The 22,356-nt window shown below is 43.9% G+C and overlaps 1 protein-coding gene across 1 annotated transcript in view; it reads left to right on the forward strand.

Moving 5' to 3' along the window:
- CFAP47 (cilia and flagella associated protein 47) overlaps window positions 1-22,356 on the forward strand; it is a 1,083,264-nt gene that overhangs the window by 288,926 nt on the left and 771,982 nt on the right. Inside the window, 1 exon segment of the mRNA XM_030202357.1 lies at window positions 20,283-20,426. Within this exon segment, the coding sequence (XP_030058217.1) occupies window positions 20,283-20,426 (144 nt within the window).

Here is a 22,356-nt window from a genome sequence, read left to right on the forward strand (position 1 = left end):
TTATTAATTCTACCAGTAAACTGGAATAGCTTCAGTGATCGATGCAAAATTTCCCATTATGTGACTTCCTCAGGGCTGCAGTGACATTTTAACTGATGCTGGCTGTGACAGCAGCCGTTCCAAAATTGCTAGAATCTAATCATTCATGCAAGATTCATGCTCATGCGCTGTCTTATCGTTTCCAGTTGCTCCGTTGCTTTTTAATGCATATTTAAGTTTGTGAATAAGTTATGGCTGCTATCGTATGACTGCAATTTGGGGAAATTTCAAGTTCTCCTTTTTGATTCTTGATTTGAATTATTGTAATGTAAGCAAAGCATGATATGGAAAGTATTTAGAAGGCGATCTTCAAAGCAATGTATCCGGTATAATGGTTTGGATCCTTACCCAGCTAAGAGTATGGGAGGGCTTCTATACTGTAACATAGTAAATGTCAGCAGATAAAGACCTGCACAGTCCATCCAGTCTGCCCAACAAGTGGCCGGAGTTGAATCTTTCACTCTGCACAGGTTCCACTTCGTTGCGATTTAACACTGGTATACTTAGGTGCTCATTTCAAAACAGAGAAATGTCCAAAAAGTGGCACAAAGCTGCAGATGGTCGGGTTTTTTTTTTGCCAAAACGTCCAAGTCGTTATTTTCAAAACCCATTTTTAAGATGTTTTTCCATTCACTTCGTATGCAGTACGTCCAAATCACAAGGGGGCGTGTTGGGGGTAGGATTTGGGCATTCCCAAAACCTGGACATTTTCTACAGAAAGAATGCGTAAGAACTGATTTGAATTTAATATGCTTAAGAGATGGAAATGCTAAAATTAAAATGGACATGACAGAGAAGTAAAACGATTATTTAAGATTTTACGTTTTCGCTACAAATCCTCAGGACAGGCACCAAATAGAAACTTAAAAACCAAGCAGAACGCTTTAAAACAAATCCTTGCCTGAACAGGTAGCTAATGTAATCTATTAAGCAAAAGGGAAACATGATCATACTTAGATTTGCAAAAGATCAATCTCGCTGTGGAGTTCTGAACAGGTTGAAGCTTAGCAACATACTTCACTGCTATACCGAAGTATAGAGTTGCTGTACATACAGTGGTGGAAATAAGTATTTGATCCCTTGCTGATTTTGTAAGTTTGCCCACTGACAAAGACATGAGCAGCCCATAATTGAAGGGTAGGTTATTGGTAACAGTGAGAGATAGCACATCACAAATTAAATCCGGAAAATCACATTGTGGAAAGTATATGAATTTATTTGCATTCTGCAGAGGGAATAAGTATTTAATCCCTCTGGCAAACAAGACCTAATTCTTGGTGGCAAAACCCTTGTTGGCAAGCACAGCGGTCAGACGTCTTCTGTAGTTGATGATGAGGTTTGCACACATGTCAGGAGGAATTTTGGTCCACTCCTCTTTGCAGATCATCTCTAAATCATTAAGAGTTCTGGGCTGTCGCTTGGCAACTCGCAGCTTCAGCTCCCTCCATAAGTTTTCAATGGGATTAAGGTCTGGTGACTGGCTAGGCCATTCCATGACCCTAATGTGCTTCTTCCTGAGCCACTCCTTTGTTGCCTTGGCTGTATGTTTTGGGTCATTGTCCTGCTGGAAGACCCAGCCACGACCCATTTTTAAGGCCCTGGCGGAGGGAAGGAGGTTGTCACTCAGAATTGTACGGTACATGGCCCCATCCATTCTCCCATTGATGCGGTGAAGTAGTCCTGTGCCCTTAGCAGAGAAACACCCCCAAAACATAACATTCCACCTCCATGCTTGACAGTGGGGACGGTGTTCTTTGGGTCATAGGCAGCATTTCTCTTCCTCCAAACACGGCGAGTTGAGTTCATGCCAAAGAGCTCAATTTTTGTCTCATCTGACCACAGCACCTTCTCCCAATCACTCTCGGCATCATCCAGGTGTTCACTGGCAAACTTCAGACGGGCCGTCACATGTGCCTTCCGGAGCAGGGGGACCTTGCGGGCACTGCAGGATTGCAATCCGTTATGTCGTAATGTGTTACCAATGGTTTTCGTGGTGACAGTGGTCCCAGCTGCCTTGAGATCATTGACAAGTTCCCCCTTGTAGTTGTAGGCTGATTTCTAACCTTCCTCATGATTCAAGGATACCCCACGAGGTGAGATTTTGCGTGGAGCCCCAGATCTTTGTCGATTGACAGTCATTTTGTACTTCTTCCATTTTCTTACTATGGCACCAACAGTTGTCTCCTTCTCGCCCAGCGTCTTACTGATGGTTTTGTAGCCCATTCCAGCCTTGTGCAGGTGTATGATCTTGTCCCTGACATCCTTAGACAGCTCCTTGCTCTTGGCCATTTTGTAGAGGTTAGAGTCTGACTGATTCACTGAGTCTGTGGACAGGTGTCTTTCATACAGGTGACCATTGCCGACAGCTGTCTGTCATGCAGGTAACGAGTTGATTTGGAGGCATCTACCTGGTCTGTAGGGGCCAGATCTCTTACTGGTTGTGGGGGATCAAATACTTATTTCCACCACGTGAGAATGCAAATAAATTCATATACTTTCCACAATGTGATTTTCCGGATTTAATTTGTGATGTGCTATCTCTCACTGTTACCAATAACCTACCTTCAATTATGGGCTGCTCATGTCTTTTGTCAGTGGGCAAACTTACAAAATCAGCAAGGGATCAAATACTTATTCCACCACTGTAAGTATTGCCATACTGGTGGTTAAATTAATGGAAAGCATGGTGACTAAACAACTTACGAATATCTAACTAGATTTACTATACTACAACAGTGGCGTAGCCACAGGTGGGCCTGAGTGGCCGGGCCCACCCAGTTAGGGCTCAGGCCCACCCAACAGTAGCACATGTTTAGCAGTAGCTGATGGGGATTCCAAGCTCTATCAGCTGAAGACTTCCCCCTGATGGTAATGAAAATGGTGTGCTCCATGTTACTGGCACCTGTGGATGCTCAGTTTTCAGCGCATGCCTGCTGCAGACTGCCAAGGTGGAGAGAAACATTTTTCCACCAGCTTAGATATTTTTTTGGGGGAGGGGGAGAACACTTGGTGCCCACCCACTTCTTGCCTAGGCCCACCCAAAATCTGCTGTCTGGCTATGCCCCTGTTTCGCTCCCTTTAAAGTACTGAAACTGTTTAGTTACCCTTCTGGCCAAATTCAAGCAAGAAATATCTGCAGGAAAAAGTATACTTCTCCTCCAATTTGATATGTCTAGCGCATTTGACATGGTTAACTATGGTATTTTATTAAATCTTCTAGATTACTATGGGATTGGCGGTAATGTATTTACATGGATTAAAGGTTTCTTATCTTCTAGATCATACCAAGTCAAATCGAACTCAAACATATCATCTTCCTGGAAAGCAGTTTGCAGAGGTCTTCAAGGTTCACCACTTTCTCCAACACTTTTCAACATAATGATGATCCCTTTGGCCTATTCCTTATCCAGTTTAGGCCTTAACCCTTTTATTTATGCCGACGACGTTACAATTTACATACCTTTTACACACGATATGACAGAAATTATCAACACAATTAAGATCGGCTTGAACACAATGAATGAATGGGCAAACTCATTCCAATTGAAACTAAATTCGGAAAAGACTCATTGTCTTATCCTTTCATCTCAACACAATAAGTACAAACCTCCAACATTAAACATCCCAAACCTCTCTCTCCTGATTTTGGATAGGTTACTGGGTGTCATAATTGACCGCAATCTGACACTTGAAAGTCAAGTAAATTCAACTACAAAGAAAATGTTTCACTCAATGTGGAAACTTAAACGCACAGAGTCCTGGGAGTGACCCTTGATTCTTCTCTATGGAAACTCAGATAAATAATATAGTATTTTAATCTCAAACAATTTCATCTGCTGTGCTTTTATTGTCTGCAAGAACATTTCAGGGTTATTGTTCAACTGGCAAGGGCTCTTCAGCTTGGAGAAAAGGTGGCTGAGGGAGATATGATATAGGTCTATAAAATATGAGTGGAGTTGAACGGGGTAGATGTGAAGCGTCTGTTTACGCTTTCCAAAAATACTAGGACTAGGGGGCATGCAATGAAGCTACAATGTAGTAAATTTAAAATGAATCTGAGAAAATGTTTCTTCACTCAACGTGTAATTAAAACTCTGGAATTTGTTGCCAGAGAATGTGGTAAAGGCGGTTAGCTTAGCGGAGTTTTAAAAAAGGTTTGGATGGCTTTCCTAAAGGAAAAGTCCATAGACCGTTATTGAATGGGCTTGGGGAAAATCCACTATTTCTGGGATAAGGCAGTATAAAATGTTTTGTACTTTTTTGGGATCTGGCCAGGTATATTGTGACCTGGATTGCTCACTACTGGAAATAGGATGCTGGGCTTGATGGACCTTTGGTCTTTCCCATTATTTTTATTTATTTATTTAACACATTTATATCCCACATTTTCCCACTTAGTTGCAGGCTCAATGTGGCTCACATAATACCGTAAAGCTCCAGTTCAATAATACAGGTACATAATGAAGTAGAAAGCATGATAAGAAACATAAGTATAAGCTACAAGAATGAAGAGGGGGTGGTAATAAAAGACTAATATTGTCCATATTTAGCTGTGTCGCAGGAAGTAGAAAGTTAATCTGGATCAGGGGGATAGGCCTTCTTAAACAGGATGGTTTTCTGTATTTTCCTGAAGTTAAGGTGGTTGTGGATAGACCAGTGGCATTCCTAGCCTCGACGACACCCGGGGCGCATCGGCCGATGCACCCCCTCCCCCCCGGGGTGCAGCACGCCCCCCCTGGCGAAATGGACACCCCCCGGGTGCACGCCGCTTGGGGGGGGGTACCGCAGTGCGCGCCTGTCGGCTGTGAGTTCACTACGCTAAATTCTCTCGTTCGCTGCAGCTCCCTTCCTCTGCCCCAGACAGGTTACTTCCTGTTCCGGGGCAGAGGGAGGGAGCTGCAGCGAACAAGAGAATTAGCGTAGTGAACTCACAGCCGACAGGCGTGCGCCGCGGCACCCCCCAGCGACGTGCACCCGGGACAGACCGCCCCCACCGCCCTTGGTACGCCACTGGGATAGACCTTACAGCTTTGGGCAAAGCGTTCCACAGTTCTGTACTTATGTAAGAAGTAGATTTGTATCTAAGTCCATTACAGTCTGGATAATGCAGATTTAAATAAGTGCAGGATAGGTTGGTACTGTTTCTGGGTGGTAGTTTTATAAGGTCCAGCATGTATCCAGGAACATCACCATAGATAATCCTGTGGACAAGAGTACAAACCTTAAAGGCAATACGTTCCTTGGTGGGGAGCCAATGCAGTTTTTCATGAATGGGTTTGGCACTTTCAAATTTTGGTTTTCCAAATATCAATCTGGCTGCTGTATTTTCTGCGGTCTGAAGTTTCTTTGTTAGTTGTTCTTTACAACCTGCATAGATTCCATTGCAGTAATCCAAACGGCTTAGTACCAATGAGTGTATCAATTTGCGAAATACGTCTTGTGGAAAGAAATGTTTTTTCCACTTTCAGTGTGCTTCCAGCTTCATGGGGAAGGGAATGGTTTTTGCAACTACATTCAAAGCAGTTTACATGGTATATACAGGTACTTATGTGTACCTGGGTCAATTGAGGGTTAAGTGACTTGCCCAGAGTCATAAGGAGCTGCAGTGGGAATCAAACCCAGTTCCTCAGGATTAAAGTCCACTGCACTAACCATTAGACTACGCCTCATGGCAATAGAATGAGGAATATTACAAGTATGCATACTGAACCATAAAACCTTTGGTTATTTTGCATTCAATTTGAGCCACACAAAAGTTGACCAGTAGAAGACATAGAATCAGTATTCTGCCTGACTGGAATTAAAAGAAAAATATGATCAGCCTCCGACATTAATTGTTCCCCAGGTTCCAAAGAAATCTGTGTCAGAGTGCTCATATAAATAATGTACAGTAAAGAGGAAACAGGGGAACCCTGGGGCACATCACATGATGGTTGGAAAAATTACCATCCTTTAAAACAACATACTGTGTTTTGGTTAGAAATGCTTTAACCCACTGAACTGACTCTTCATTGGCAAAAAAACCCGATTTGATTTTTGCTTTTGTTTTTAATTTTTTTTTTAATTTTTAAAATAATGGGAGCAAATCAAACTGAAAACAAAAGAAGGACTCAAATTTTACTTATCTTTAGGTCTCAACCAGCCTACAGGGTCCCGTTTTGCCCTTATATTTACATCAGCTTAGTCAGGGAAAGTTTTGTTGTTCCGACTGTCTCAGTTCAGTTCAGCGAGTCTGTGAAAGTCAAAAGGAATTCAGTCCGCTGACGTACAGAGGCATTTTCCCGTGCAAATATTTCCCGTCTTGATACATCTTAAAATATCACAAATCTGTAAAGGAAACCCAAAGCTGTTTGGGGGTCTTCTTTTCAGAAGATTTATGGTATTGCAGTTCATAATCATCCTAGAAGGAATACGACACGACTGTCATACAGGAATATATTGAGTAATCAATGTGGATTTGAATGAGAATTTACAAGTGAAGTGGAAGAAGTTAAATGCTTTAAACTAGAAAAACTCCGAGTCCAGCAATCCACAGCCTGGCAGTAAAGTTAATAGTATTTCTTGATTAACTGTGTCAAAGGCAAGTTAAACATACCTAATCGACCCTACCACAGGGGTAGTGCGGGCGTACTGCGGTAGTTTCAAAGTTGGCGTGCGCTGTTTTCTGCGGTAGAAAATATTTTTCTACTTTCTACTGCTGGGGCGTTTCCAGTGTTAATTGGCAGTGCAGCCACGTTGGCGCATTCTGCCTGATTACCACGAGTACTGCGTGAGCCCTTACCGCTAGGTCAACGGGTGGTGGTAAGTACCCAGGCAGTAAATAGCTGCGTGCTGCTTTTAATATTAGCGCACGGCCACTCTATCACTAACGAACGTTAACACACTACCACCTTATTTCTCACGCCGAAATGAACTGATTATCTAATTTAATCTATAATTTACTCTACCATCTATGTACTTAATGCAACACCACAATGTATTTCTCATTCCTGAAATGGCGATCGCCACTACGGCATACTGTAAGCCACACTGTGCCTGCAAAAAGGTGGGAAAATGTGGGATACAAATGCAACAAATAAATAAATGAATACATTTACTGCCCCCATTAAAAAAAAACTTTTTTTTCCCAGCCATGGTTCTCAGTATGGAAGGCAGTATTTGTTTTTTGTTTCCAAACAAAATGTTTGTAATTGTGATGGAAAAATTCAATCTTGGACTTATCTGGCCAGAGTACATTATTCTAGAAGTCTTGTGGGTCATCCAGATGCTCTTGGTGTGCCCTGATGCGGGCAGCAATGTTCTTTTTAGAGAGCAGTGGTTTCTTTAATCTATCCTGCCGTCTTTGAGGAGTAAGAATATTTCCTAAGCCGTTGCTCATATTATCCATATACTAGTTTCTTTTCTATTCTCTGATGAGATTAATAAGGATTTTTCCAGCTTTAATACTCTATTCATATAGTCACGTCACAGTTTCCTCTGTACACATAATAATACACGTTCAGACTGCTTAGTTTTTAAAATTTGCAGATTACTTATTGTTCTAACATACATACATAGTAGATGACAGCAGAAAAAGACCTGCACGGTCCATCCAGTCTGCCCAACAAGATAAACTCATATGTGCTACTTTTTGTGTATACCTTACCTTGATTTGCATCTGCCATTGTCAGGGCACAGACCGTATAAGTCTGCCCAGCACTATCCCCGCCTCCCAACCACCAGCCCCGCCTCCCACCACCGGCTCTGCCACCCAATCTCGGCTAAGCTCCTGAGGATCCATTCCTTCTGAACAGGATTCCTTTATGTTTATCCGTGCATGTTTGAATTCCGTTACCATTTTCATTTCCACCACCTCCCGCGGGAGGGCATTCCAAGCATCCACCACTCTCTCCGTGAAGAAATACTTCCTGACATTTTTCTTGAGTTTGCCCCCCTTCAATCTCATTTCATGTCCTCAGCCTTCCCCTCTCCGGAAAAGGTTCGTTTGCGGATTAATACCTTTCAGATATTTGAACGTCTGTATCATATCACCCCTGTTTCTCCTTTCCTCTAGGGTATAATTGTTCAGGTCAACAAGTCTCTCCTCATACGTCTTGTAACGCAAATCCCATACCATCCTCGTAGCTTTTCTTTGCAACCGCTTCCATTTTTTTAACATCCTTCGCAAGATACGGCCTCCAAACTGAACACAATACTCCAGGTGGGGCCTCACCAACGTCTTATACACGGGTATTAAAACCTCTTTTCTTCTGCTGGTCACACCTCTCTCTATACAGCCTAGCAATCTTCTAGCTACAGCCATCGCTTTGTCACACTGTTTCGTCGCCTTCAGGTCCTCAGATACTATCACCCCAAGATCCCTCTCCTTGTCCGTACCTATCAGCTCCTTTATAATTAGTTTCCAATTAAGACAATTTCTCTTCACAGGATTTCAGGCTTCTTTGAAGCTTGGAATGAAACTGTTTGACCTGTGTGCTGTTTGTCTGCTTCCCGAAGAGTGTATAGTGTTCATTTTCAGGAAGACAGTTAGGGAAATAGTTCTGCATATACATCATTTAAGTGATAGAAATACAGTCTCCAACAACGCTGTACGTTCAGTACCCTTTACCAATAACTTTGTTTACAAGAGTGTGATCAGATATACCAGAGTTTAATAACAGGCTGGATGTGTTATCCTCTGGTTGCTGTCTTCATAAGGAGCAGTATTCTAGCTGTCTGCCCTGCACCTGTTTTCAAAATGGACACAAAGGGGAAAACCCTATCTGCAGTCAGTTGCCCCTGTTTTGCAGATACTTTTCCAATAGAAAATAACGCGCTTCAGTTTGAAAGTGAAATCTGTGCTCGATACTTTATGCTCCTGGCCTAAACCGAGAAAAGCTCCCTCCTAGCAGCACTGCTGAAAATTCTGCACATCTTACCAGGTAAAAGCGTGGGCAGCTTACAGACAGATCTTAAACCTAGATAAATCAGCTTATAGACATATCATGAAGCATATATATAACCCTGATGATGAATCATGAGAAGAAATATGAATATGCCTTTGTATCTGGGGTTTGAATATATCTTACCTCACAAACCCCAGGGAATGAACAGCATTTGCCAAGACAGACTGTAGTTCTGAAAATCCATTTGTCAAAGGAGCAGCTGAAAACCATTTCTGTTTCATTCTTAAATACTGCCTTCCTTTCCACCCAAGTGGGGAGCCATGGTACTTCACACTCAAAACAGTGAAATCCATCAATATAGCATAATCTATCAACATATGCAGCAAAACAATAAATTACATTAATACGGCAGTGCGTGAATATGGATTTTTTTATATGTATTTCCTGACTATTACTAAGAATGCTAGCTCCGAGGAAGGAGAAAGCAGAGTCTGCTTTGAGGCTTGCTTACCCTGTTCCTCATGCATCCGCCTTGTTTCCTGCTTTTATTATATAGATTTCCTGATGCTTGAAGCTTTAAGTAATTAGAGAAGTGACTTAACCCAGTTTTTCAGAATTCTTAAATTTTACCAAAGACTCTTGGGGTCATTTAACAGCCTATCAGGCCGTGGGTGAACTTATTTGGATGAGTTCTCTTTTTTTTTTTTATTCTCCTCAAATTATGCATTCACTAAACACAAAATTACCTCCCAAAGCACAATTATCTTTAACATTTTACTCTCTTAGCAAACATCTTGAGAAACAGAAGCACCCAACTGTTATGTTGGGACAATATATTTATTTATTTTATTTATTTATTACATTTGTATCCCATATTTTCCCTCCTATTTTCAGGCTCGATGTGGCTTACATAGTTTTGTTATGACATTATCATTCCAGGGTATAAGATACAATTAGTAGTGTGCAGAGATTGAGTAAGGGAAGAAAGAGGAAGTGATTAGGCGGGTGAGTATAGAGGTGGACTTTCGTAACTGGGTGGGTTGGTAAAGTGGATTAGTGAAGCGATTGGTTCTCTTTGTAGGCCTTGTTGAAGAAATGTGTCTTCAGAGATTCGCGAAAGTTATTTGTTTCGACAATTGATTTCAGGTCTGTGGGTAATGCATTCCATAGCTGTGTGCTCGTGTAAGAGAAGGTGGTGGCATGCATCAGTTTGTATTTTAGTCCTGTGCAGCTGGGGAAGTGCAAATTAAGAAGTTTGTGGGATTTTCTTGTGGCGTTTCTGGGAGGTAGGTCCGCGAGGTTTAGCATGTAGATAGGGGCGTCTGCGTGAATGATTTTGTGTACAATCGTGCAGATCTTGAACGCAACACATTCCTTGAGTGGGAGCAAGTGAAGTTTCTCTCTTAGTGGTTTTGCACTTTCATATTTAATTTTTCCTAATATGAGTCTGGTGGCAGTATTCTGAGCTGTTTGGAGTTTTTTGATAGTCTGTTCTTTGCAGCCAGCATACAGTGTGTTGCAGTAGTCCAGATGGCTTATTACCTGAAGCATTGAGTGTTTTTATTTATCTTATATAGGAGGGAAGTATAGAGTCTGTATAGGATGGGTCTGAATCTCAGTATAAAACCCACAGATCTAGTTCTGCAAAATATACACCGTGTTCACAGAAATTCCCCCAACAGTGAATTCAAAGCAACAAAAACTGAAATGCCAGCAGGATCTGTCATCACACTCACACACAGAGACAGAGTCTCACCAATGACAGAATATGGAACCACCAGTTAGAAAGAGAAATATGCAAAAACTGAGCTGGAAACCCTAAAAAGCCAGAATCTTAGGGCTAACTCGACCAATGGGCAGTAGTGCTGTTTGCCTAGGCTGTACAATTTAAGGGGTTGTACTGGCATGACAATCGGCATCTGTAAAGATTTATGTGAATGATGTTGGGTCTTGATCACCCATATGGCTCAAACTGTGCTGTATCCTGCCTCCCTGTGAAACAGGCAGTTTGGAGGGGCTGGGATATGCACCGATGCTCAGGGCCAAGTGCCGGCTGCTTTGAGGTTTGTTAAGAGATGTCAACTGCTGTACCAGATGTGGCACTCTGGAGGGGATAGGAAAGGGAAGGGGAGATACTGTATGCCTCAGGTGGGGGGAGGGATGGGGAGGGAGAGGTAGGTAAGGAGGAGAGGAAATGCTGACTGCCTGGAGGGAAGGAAGAAAGGCAAGAGAAAGGGGAAAGGCTAGACACTTTAGGGGTCTAGTGAAGGAAAGGGGAAGTGTTGGTTCCCAGAACCCACAGTGTGCAATTCAAAAGAGGGTATGGCCATGGGAAGGGCATGGGCTTGTCATGGGCATTCTGAAATGTTGCACACGTTGTTACCGAAAAATGGATCACTACTACTACTTATCATTTCTAAAGCGCTACTAGAGGTACGCAGTGCTGTACACTTGACCATGACGAGACAGTCCCTGCTCGACAGAGCTTACAATCTAATTAGGACAGACAAACAGGACAAACAAGAGATAAAGGAATATTAAAGTAAGGAAGATAAAAAGGGTTAGGAGTTAAAAGCAGCATCAAAAAGGTGGGCTTTTAGCTTAGATTTGAAGACGGCCAGAGATGGAGCTTGACGTACCGGCTCAGGAAGTCTATTCCAGGCATATGGTGCAGCAAGATAAAAGGAACGAAGTCTGGAGTTAGCAGTGGAGGAGAAGGGTGCAGATAAGAGAGGTTTACAGGGAGGAGTGTAGAGAGAGATAAGAGTGGAGAGGTACTGAGGAGCTGCAGAGTGAATGCACTTATAGGTCAATAAGAGGAGTTTGAACTGATTGCGGAAATGGATAGGAAACCAGTGAAGTGACTTGAGGAGAGGGCTAATGTTAGCATAACAACACTGGCGGAATATTAGTCGTGCAGCAGAATTTTGAACAGATTGAAGAGGAGAGAGATGACTAAGTGGGAGACCTGTAAGAAGCAAGTTGCAATAGTCTAAGCGAGAGGTGATAAGAGTGTGGATGAGGGTTCTGGTAGTCTGCTCAGAAAGGAAAGGGCGAATTTGGTGATATTATAGAGAAAGAAACGACAGGTTTAGCAGTCTGCTGAATATGTGCAGAGAAGGAGAGGGAGGAGTCGAAGATGACCCCAAGGTTACGAGCTGATGAGACAGGAAGGATGAGAGTGTTATCCACAGAAATAGAGAATGGGGGAGGAGGAGAGGTTGGTTTAGGGGGAAAGATAAGAAGTTCAGTCTTGGTCATGTTTAGTGTCAGATGGCGCTGAGACATCCAGGCAGCAATGTCAGACAGGCAGGCTGATACTTTGGCCTGGATTTCGGCTGAGACTTCTGGTGTGGAAAGGTAGATCTGGGAGTCATCAGCGTAAAGATGATACTGAAAACCATGGGATGAGTTCAGAGTACCAAAGGAAGAAGTATAGATGGAGAAACGAAGAGGTCCCACGACAGATCCCTGAGGTACACCAACTGACAGTGGGACAGAAGTAGAGGAGGATCCACTAGACTACACACTAAAGGCACACTGGGAGAGATAAGAAGAAAACCAGGAAAGAACAGAGCCCTGAAATCCAAGTGAGGACAGCGTTTCAAGGAGAAGGCTGTGATCAACAGTGTCAAAAGCAGCAGATAGATCGAGAAGGATGAGGATAGAATAGAGACCTTTGGATCTGGCCAGGAACAGATCATTGGAGACTTTAGCAAGCGCTGTTTCTGTTGAATGAAGGGGGCGAAAGCCAGATTGAAGTGGATCATGAATAGCTTGAGATGAAAGAAAGTCAAGGCAACGGTGGTGAACAGCATGTTCAAGTATCTTGGCTAGGAAAGGGAGGAGGGAGATGGGGCAATAGTTGGAAGGACAGGTAGGGTCCAATGAAGGTTTTTTAAGGTGTGACTACGGCATGTTTGAAGGCATCAGGAACAGTCGCAGTGGACAGTGAAAGTCTGAGGATATGACAGATAAAAGGGATGACAGTAGGAGAGATAGTGTTAAGTAGATGGGTGGGAATAGGATGAGAGGAACAGGTAGTTAGTTTTGAGGAGGAAATAAGATGTTTAGTTTCCTCTTCAGTGATATCAGAAAAGGAAGAAAAGGAAGCAGGGGTTGGAGGGTTGAGAGAATAGACTAAGGGAAGGAGAGGTGGAGATGACCTGGTTGAGAATTCAAGTTTAATCTTGTGAACCTTATCATGAAAGAACTCAGCCAGAGTCTGGGGGGAAAGTGAAGGGGGGGGGGGGGTTGGAGGTGAAGGCACTTTGAGGAGAGAGTTCAGTGTGGCAAGAGATGTCGAGGGTTTGTGCAAGAGAATTTGTCAACTGGATGTAATAGTCCTGTTTGGCAAGTAGCAGTCATTTATCGACCCCCTGATAAGTCCCTTGCTTCCTTTCTCACTGACTTTGATGCCTGGCTTTCCTTTTTTCTTGAACTTTCATCTCCTTCCCTCATTCTTGGGGATTTTAACATTCATGCTAATGATCCCTCTGACTCTTACGCTTCTCAGTTTCTTGCTTTAATATCCTCTTTCAATCTTCAGCTGTGCTCCACTGCCCCCACTCAGCAGAATGGCCACTGTCTTGATCTTATCCTCTTCTCAAACTGCTCACTCTCAAGTTTCTGTGCCTCAACTCTTCCCCTCTCTGACCATCATCTGATAACTTTCACACTTAAACACCCTCCTCCCCAGTCCCATCCAATCTTAACCAATACATTTAGGAATCTTCAGGCTGTTGACCCTTCTACTCTGTCCTCCAGTGTTTCAAATCTCTTCTCTACCACTATGTTATCCAAGTCTGTCAATGAGGCTGTCTCTTCCTATAATACTATTCTCTCCTCTGCTCTGGATACTTTCGCTTCTCCCATTCCCCGTTCTGTAAAACGTACCAAACCCCAACCTTGGCTGACCTCTAGATTCCGCTACCTACGTTCCTGTGCCTGCTCTGCTGAACGCCTTTGGCTGAAATCCCGTGCCCATGCTGACTTCATACATTTCAAATTCTTGCTTACCTCCTTCCAGTCTGCTCTTTTACTTGCCAAACAGGATCAGTGCACCCAACTTGGGTACCAGCATGTACAGTACACTATGTTAGGGCCTGGGGATTGGGGCTTAGTACGATTCTGTCAAGAGCCTGCACTCTTTATAGAATTGTGCTTAGTGTGATATTTTCTGGTGCCCATATAGAATCCGATCCCTATTGTTTACTGGGTGCTGTACTATGGAGAAGTGCTTTTGGACCTTGGGCCAGGAGGGCAGAGCTGTAGAGTAGTTGAGTTTGCTGCTTGGCTAGGTTATGGACTTTTTTACCTTACCTTTTACTGTTTTTTTTTGCAGTTCTTGGTCCTGGTGGAACCACTCACTCAGTGGTCAGTGGGGGTTTGGACGTAGCCAGACACCCAATTTTGGGTGGGCCTGGGCCCAAGATGGGTGGGCAGAAGAACCTCCCTGTCCCACAAGTGATTTGGTCTCTTCCTCTCTCGCCTGCATGCCATACGTTCTCTCAAACATTCCCTCTCCCCTGCATACCATTTAAATAGCAGATTTTCACCAGCAGCGAGCAGCAACTAATACACACTGCTCATGTTGGCCCCACAGCCTTCCCACTGATGCAACTTCCTGTTTCCGCATAGGCAGGAATACGTCATAGGGAAGACTGTGGGGCCAGTGTGAGCAGTATGTATCAGTCTCTGCTCGCTGCAGGCAAAGATCTGCTATTTACATGGTATGCAAGAAGGACAGTTGTTGGGAGTTTTAGGCTGGTGGGGCTTGGGGATCCCTGCCAACCACATCATAGGTGTGCTGCTAATGGGTGGGCCTGAACACAACGTGGGTGGGCCAGGGCCCACCCAGGCCCACCCTTGGCTACGCCACTGGTTTAGGAGAAGAACTGTGCACTCTTGAAATAAAAAAAATATACTTCTTCAGCCGGCGTGGCTAAACAGTAAGATAAAGGAAATCATTAGAGCCAAAAAACAATCCTTCAGAAAGTGGAGAAGAGAACCAACTGAAAGTAACAGGATAGATCATAAGGAATGCCAAGCCAAATGCAAAGCGGAGATAAGGAGGGCAAAAAAGGACTTTGAGAAGAAATTAGCGTTGGAAGCAAAAATACATAGTAAAAATTTTTTTAGATACATTAAAAGCAGGAAACCGGCCAAAGAGTCGGTTGGGCCGCTGGACGAAAATGGTGTTAAAGGGGCGATCAAGGAGGACAAAGCCGTAGCGGAGAAATTAAATGAATTCTTTGCTTCGGTCTTCACCGAGGAGGATTTGGGGGGGACACCGGTGCCGGAAAGAATATTTGAAGCGGGGGAGTCGGAGAAACTAAACAAATTCTCTGTAACCTTGGAGGATGTAATGGGTCAGTTCAGCAAGCTGAAGAGTAGTAAATCACCGGGACCTGATGGTATTCATCCCAGAGTATTAATAGAACTAAAAAATGAACTGCGGAGCTACTGTTAGAAATATGCAATCTGTCCCTAAATCGAGTGTAGTACCGGAAGACTGAGGGTAGCCAATGTTACTCCGATTTTTAAGAAGGGTTCCAGAGGAGATCCGGGAAATTATAGACCGGTGAGTCTGACGTCGGTGCCGGGCAAGATGGTGGAGGCTATTATTAAGAATAAAATTGCAGAGCATATACAAAAACATGGACTGATGAGACAAAGTCAGCACGGATTTAGTGAAGGGAAGTCTTGCCTCACCAATCTAATGCATTTTTTTGAGGGGGTAAGCAAACATGTGGACAATGGGGAGCCGGTTGATATTGTATATCTGGATTTTCAGAAGGCGTTTGACAAAGTGCCGCACGAAAGACTCCTGAAGAAATTGCAGAGTCATGGAATCGGAGGTAGGGTATTATTATGGATTAAGAACTGGTTGAAAGATAGGAAGCAGAGAGTAGGATTGCGTGGCCAGTATTCTCAGTGGAGGAGGGTAGTTAGTGGGGTCCCGCAGGGGTCTGTGCTGGGTCCGTTGCTTTTTAATGTATTTATAAATGACCTAGAGATGGGAATAACTAGTGAGGTAATTAAATTCGCCGATGACACAAAATTATTCAGGGTCGTCAAGTCGCAGGAGGAATGTGAACGATTACAGGAGGACCTTGCGAGACTGGGAGAATGGGCGTGCAAGTGGCAGATGAAGTTCAATGTTGACAAGTGCAAAGTGATGCATGTGGGTAAGAGGAACCCGAATTATAGCTACGTCTTGCAAGGTTCCGCGTTAGGAGTTACGGATCAAGAAAGGGATCTGGGTGTCGTCGTCGATGATACGCTGAAACCTTCTGCTCAGTGTGCTGCTGTGGCTAGGAAAGCGAATAGAATGTTGGGTGTTATTAGGAAGGGTATGGAGTCCAGGTGTGCGGATGTTATAATGCCGTTGTATCGCTCCATGGTGCGACCGCACCTGGAGTATTGTGTTCAGTACTGGTCTCCGTATCTCAAAAAAGATATAGTAGAATTGGAAAAGGTACAGCGAAGGGCGACGAAAATGATAGTGGGGATGGGACGACTTTCCTATGAAGAGAGGCTGAGAAGGCTAGGGCTTTTCAGCTTGGAGAAGAGACGGCTGAGGGGAGATATGATAGAAGTGTATAAAATAATGAGTGGAATGGATCGGGTGGATGTGAAGCGACTGTTCACGCTATCCAAAATACTAGGACTAGAGGGCATGAGTTGAAGCTACAGTGTGGTAAATTTAAAACGAATCGGAGAAATTTTTCTTCACCCAACGTGTAATTAGACTCTGGAATTCGTTGCCGGAGAACGTGGTACGGGCGGTTAGCTTGACGGAGTTTAAAAAGGGGTTAGATAGATTCCTAAAGGACAAGTCCATAGACCGCTATTAATGGACTTGGAAAAATTCCGCATTTTTAGGTATAACTTGTCTGGAATGTTTTTACGTTTGGGGAGCGTGCCAGGTGCCCTTGACCTGGATTGGCCACTGTCGGTGACAGGATGCTGGGCTAGATGGACCTTTGGTCTTTCCCAGTATGGCACTACTTATGTACTTATGTAAAACAGTTCTTCATACATTTTTAAACTTCTGTGCCACTGAGTCTTCAGGCACTCCCACAGTTCAGATATATTAGTTCTTCTTGATCTGTTTTAGAGATTTGTATCTCATGTGCTTTATTAACTTTTGATTACTATCTTGTCTTTAATGTTGCTGGTTCTTGTTCAGCTTTATTCAGCTGATTCCCATACCTCCTCCACTCCACAAATTAGTTAACAGGATTTGAACCTGCATGGGGAGATCATGCTCTCTCGCGGGAGGTGGTGGAGATGAAAACGGTAATGGAATTCAAACATGCATGGAATCCTGTTTAGAAGGAATGGATCCACAGAATCTTAGCGGAGATTGGGTGGCAACGCAGGTAATTGGGAAGCAAAACCAGTGCTGGGCAGACTTCTACAGTCTACGCCCTGATCATGACTGGATATGGCTTGAGTGTAAATTTTAAGGGGCTTCGATGTTAACTTCAGAACTTTTAGTACAAGAAGAGTGCTGGGCACAGTTCTACGGTCTGTGCCCTGAGAATGGCAAGGACAAATCAAACTCAGGTATACAGAGTACATAAGTACATAAGTATTGCCATACTGGAAAAGACCAAAGGTCCATCAAGCCCAGCATCCTGTTTCCAACAGTGGCCAACCCAGGTCACAATATACCTGGCAAGATCCCAAAAAAGTACAAAACATTTTATACTGCTTATCCCAGAAATAGTGGATTTTCCCCAAGTCCATTGAATAACGGTCTATGGACTTTTCCTTTAGGAAGCCATCCAAACCTTTTGTAAACTCCGCGAAGCTAACCGCCTTTACCACATTCTCTGGCAACGAATTCCAGAGTTTAACTACACGTTGAGTGAAGAAACTTTTTCACTGATTCGTTTTAAATTTACTACATTGTAGCTTCATCGCATGCCCTGTAGCCCTACCACGCACCAGCAAAGTTTAATCAGTTAGCAATAATAGTTTACCCAGCCTGATCAGAGCATTTAGATGTATCCAGTCAGGGCATATGCCTGGTTTCTCCTCTTTCTCCCCTTTTCCTCTCTAACCTCTGTCTGGCTCTTCCTTTTAAACTCCCCACTCTCAGCTCACTTCCTCCCCAGCTCACTTCCTCCCGTGGCGGGAGCTGTTCCCTTAAGGTGGTCCTGGTTAGTTACAGAAGGATCTTTCTTAAGGAGGCCCTGGCTATCGGAGAGACCTTCCTTAAGGGAGAGGGGCAATGTTCTGTAGACCCCATCACACAGAATTAGAAAAGATACAGAGAAGGGTGATGAAAATGATAAAGGGGATGTGACGAATTCCCTTTGAGGGAAGCTAAGGCTCTTCAGCTTGGAGAAGAGAGGGCTAAGGGGAGAAATGATAGAGGTCTATAAAATACTGAGTGAGTGGAATGGGTAGATGTGAATTGCTTGTTTACTCTTTCCAAAAATATTAGGACTAGGGGGTACGCAATGAAGCTACTATGTAGTACATTTAAAACAAACCAAATAAATATTTCTTCACTGAACATGTAATTAAACTCTGGAATTTGTTGCCAGAGAATGTGGCAAAATCATTTAGCTTAGCAGGGTTTAAAAAAGGTTTGTATAATTTCATAAAAGAAAAGTCCACAAGCCAATATTAAGATGGATTTGGGAAAATCCACTGCTTATTTCTAGGATAAGCAACATAAAGTCTGTTTTACTGCTTAGGGATCTTGCCAGGTACTTGTGATCTGAATTGACTACTGTTGGAAACAAGATACTGGGCATGTTGCACCTTCGGTCTGTCCTAGTATGGTAACGCTTATGTTCTTATGCTCTTTACTGGCTCTGAGTTCAGGAGTTAAACATCCACACAGGTGCTATGTCTGATTGGGAATATTCTCTGCCCCTAAAGCAACAGGAACACTAATGGACTCAGTTTCCTTCTTTTCCTTACAGTTAGGCAGCAGAGCCAGTGCCGTAGCTAGGTTTTATTTTTACAGGGTTGTGTCTCCCCTGCTGCCCTGCCCCCCCCCCCCCCCCCCATTTTCTGCTATCCCATGTGCCGCCCCCCCTGTACCTTAAAATCCTCTCTGCCGCAGCCTTCACCTGGGCAGCGACAGTGACACTCATAGGCTTCCTGTGGCTTGCACCGGGACTTCCTCCCTGAACCGGCCTACCTTTCACAAAACAGGAAGTTGTGTCAGAAGGGTCGGGATGGTTCAGGGAAGAAGTCCCAGCGTAGGCCGCAGGCAGCCTAAGAGTGTCACTGTTGCTGCCTGGGTAAAAACTGTGGCAGACAGGATTTTAAGGGGGGGGGGGGGTGGCAGGCATCTGGGTCTGACAGGGGTGCGTTCGCAACATACGCACCTAGTATAAAGCTTCTCCGTTCCTCCTCTTGCTGTCTTTAAGGAGCTTGGAGTGAAGCTGCTAGACTTCTACAATGACTATGGCTGCTTTTGAATGTTATCTGCCCCCTTTCTGAACAACAGTTAGCATTGTCCTTCTCTTTTCCTGACTGTCCTGCAGCACAACAACAACAAAAGGCTAATAATGGTTTTTTGAGAAGCTGATAAAAACAAACCTCTCCCTGGTTCCTCTCTCAGGAGTCTGTATCTGGGGGAAGGAGGGCTGTGGGAAGTCCCTCCTTACATCCCTTTTCCTCCTTCCCTCTTGGGAGGTTTTGCAGTATAAAAGAGCACTAGTGTCAGGGGAGCTGCCTGGACTCTTTTGCCTTCTCTCAGCTACCTGGTGAATTATGGTGACATCCAGGGCTTTTTTTGAGGGGGTACTTGGGGGTACTGAGTATTGGCACCTTTTCCATTGTCTGCTAAAACTGACTCATGGCCCCCAAGTTTTAATGAAAGAGCTCAGGCTCTACACACCAATTCTGCCTTGTCATAGATTCTGTGACTGGTTGGAGGGGTCCTGGCTATTGTGGGATGGGTCCCTCAGTGATCACCCCACCCGTGAAGAGTGGTCTAGCTTTTGAGTACCGGCACCTTTTTTGCTAGAAAAAAAGCACCGGTGACATCAGAGCAGTAATCTTAGGTTAGCTGCTTTGCACTTCTCTTTCTGTCTCTTTTCCGTTCCCTGCAGCCCGAAAGACTTTCTGTCCAGTAGGGAAGAACAGTCTTTTAAAAATGTGGACATTGTTTCTGACTTTAGTTGCTGCCCTTGTGGCTTTTTAAATCAGCTCCTGCTGGGCATCACCATGTCCTTACTGCAACAAATATACTCTAATTTATTATGTTGAAAGAAACATCTATCAGTTGGCAGTTATAGTGATTTTTAATGATCTGAGGACACCTGCTGTAAAAGATGTTGAGTACAGTGTAACTGTTTGTCTTTTATGTTGGATATTTTGCAGGATATAATGGCAATAATGGGAGAATATATCATTCCGGAGAAGCTGTGTTGCGCCCTTGCTATATTCCAGAAACGCCCTCTCTGAGTACTTCCTCCAGTTCTCTTGGCGCTGTCACTAGTACATTCTTTGAAGATTCTCTCTCAGGTATAGTTTCAAGCCTGTTTATAGCCAAGGCTATACTTCTACTGTAAAGACAAGCAGTTCACTAAGGGGCTCATTTTCCAAAGAGAAAAACCTCCAAAAAGTGGCATATATCTGCATGTGGATGGCTTTCTCACTAAAACATAGTAACATAGTAGATGACGGCAGAAAAAGACCTGCACGGTCCATCCAGTCTGCCCAACAAGACAACTCATATGTGCTACTTTTTGTGTATACCCTACTTTGATTTGTACCTGTGCTCTTCAGGGCACAGACCTCTGTGATGGACGTCAGAAGTGCGTTCAAATCGCAAGGGGGTGTGTCAGGGGCATATTATCGGTGGGAACTGGACATTCCTAACACTTGGATGTTTTTCTGCCGTAATGGAACAAAACACAAACATGCAGGGCTATAAGTTGGATGTTTTGGTCTAGACCTGTTTATTAACGAATAAGCCACAACAAAGTGCCCTAAATGACCAGATGACTACCACTGCAGAAATAAGGAAATGAAACCTCTGTACTCCCTCAGTGGTCACTGACCCCCCTCCCAGTCCCATCCCATAAAGATGTAAATGAAACAGTACATAACCAGCCTGTATTGCAGCTTCAGATGTTATGGCCAGTGCTATTTAAGCAGAAAACAGGTCCCTGGAGTAGCCTAGTGGCTGGTGCAGTGCACTGTAGAGAATGGGACCCAGGCCCATAATCCAATCTAACTATTACACTTGTGGTGGAAAGTGTCAGCCCCCCCCCCCCCCCCCCCAAAGAAAAAAAAACCCAAACCTACTGTACCAACATATAGGTAATACCTGCAGCCATAAGGGCTATTGTAGTGGAATATAGTTTGGTGCAGTAGGTTTTTGGTGGGGTTTGAAAGGCTCACCATACAATATAAGGGGGTAATGATGAGATGTGTACCTAGGACCTTTATGTGACCTCCACTGCAGTGCCCCCTAGGGTGCTCCACTGCTCTGCTGGGATGCCTGTGTGACCAGTCTACTAGGAATGGCTGCTCCTATGTCCCAATTGCTTGATTTTGTGCGCTTTTCAGTTGGATTTTTTTCCCAGAATATGGTCCTAAAAGATAGACATACTAAGCACAACAACATCTAGGAAATGGTCATTTTCAAAGAAAAAAAATGGTTATTTTCACGACTTAGTTTTTGGATGTTTCCAGCAAAATGTCCAAAGTCGGATTTCAACGTCATATTGAAAGTGCCCCTCACTTGACTGTGCTCGGTACAGAATGGATATCTCTTCCAAGGGTTTTTGGAAAGGCCTGAAAGCCTGCACTGCACATGGGGTTGTCAGCTGAGTCCAGATTTACCCACCAGAGTTGATTCAGTCCTAGGTTTGCCTGATTCTCCAATTACTTTCCTTAAGAAAAACAAGACCACAAATCCTTGCATGCAATGAGGCAAACCCAGGACGAGATCACCTCAGGTGGGCAAAGTGGAGCAAGTTGGCAACCCAAACCACATTTGTGGAAGAATTCCTGCACTGTTGTGGTTCCTCATCACCCCTGAGTTTCAGGGCAGTTCTCTAAAGTATGCATGAACAGTCATTAGAGTAATGGCATATTTGTGCTTATAATGCCAGAATTCTGCCAAATCACCATTCTGTAAATATGCAAGTCACTTAACCCTCCATTGCCCATGTAAGCCGCATTGAGCCTGCCATGAGTGGGAAAGCGCAGGGTACAAATGTAACAAAAATAAAATAGATACTATTGGAGATTCTACATGGAATGTTGCTATTCCACTAGCAACATTCCATGTAGAAGGCTTAGCAGGCTTCTGTTTCTGTGAGTCTGACGTCCTGCACGTACTTGCAGGACGTCAGACTCACAGAAGCAGAAGCCTGCGCGGCCACATTGGTGATCTGCAAGGGTCGACCTCTACATGGAGAATCTCAAATAGTAGCAACAGTGG

This window comes from Microcaecilia unicolor, chromosome 4 (assembly GCF_901765095.1).
Source record: "Microcaecilia unicolor chromosome 4, aMicUni1.1, whole genome shotgun sequence".
NCBI lineage: Eukaryota > Metazoa > Chordata > Amphibia > Gymnophiona > Siphonopidae > Microcaecilia > Microcaecilia unicolor.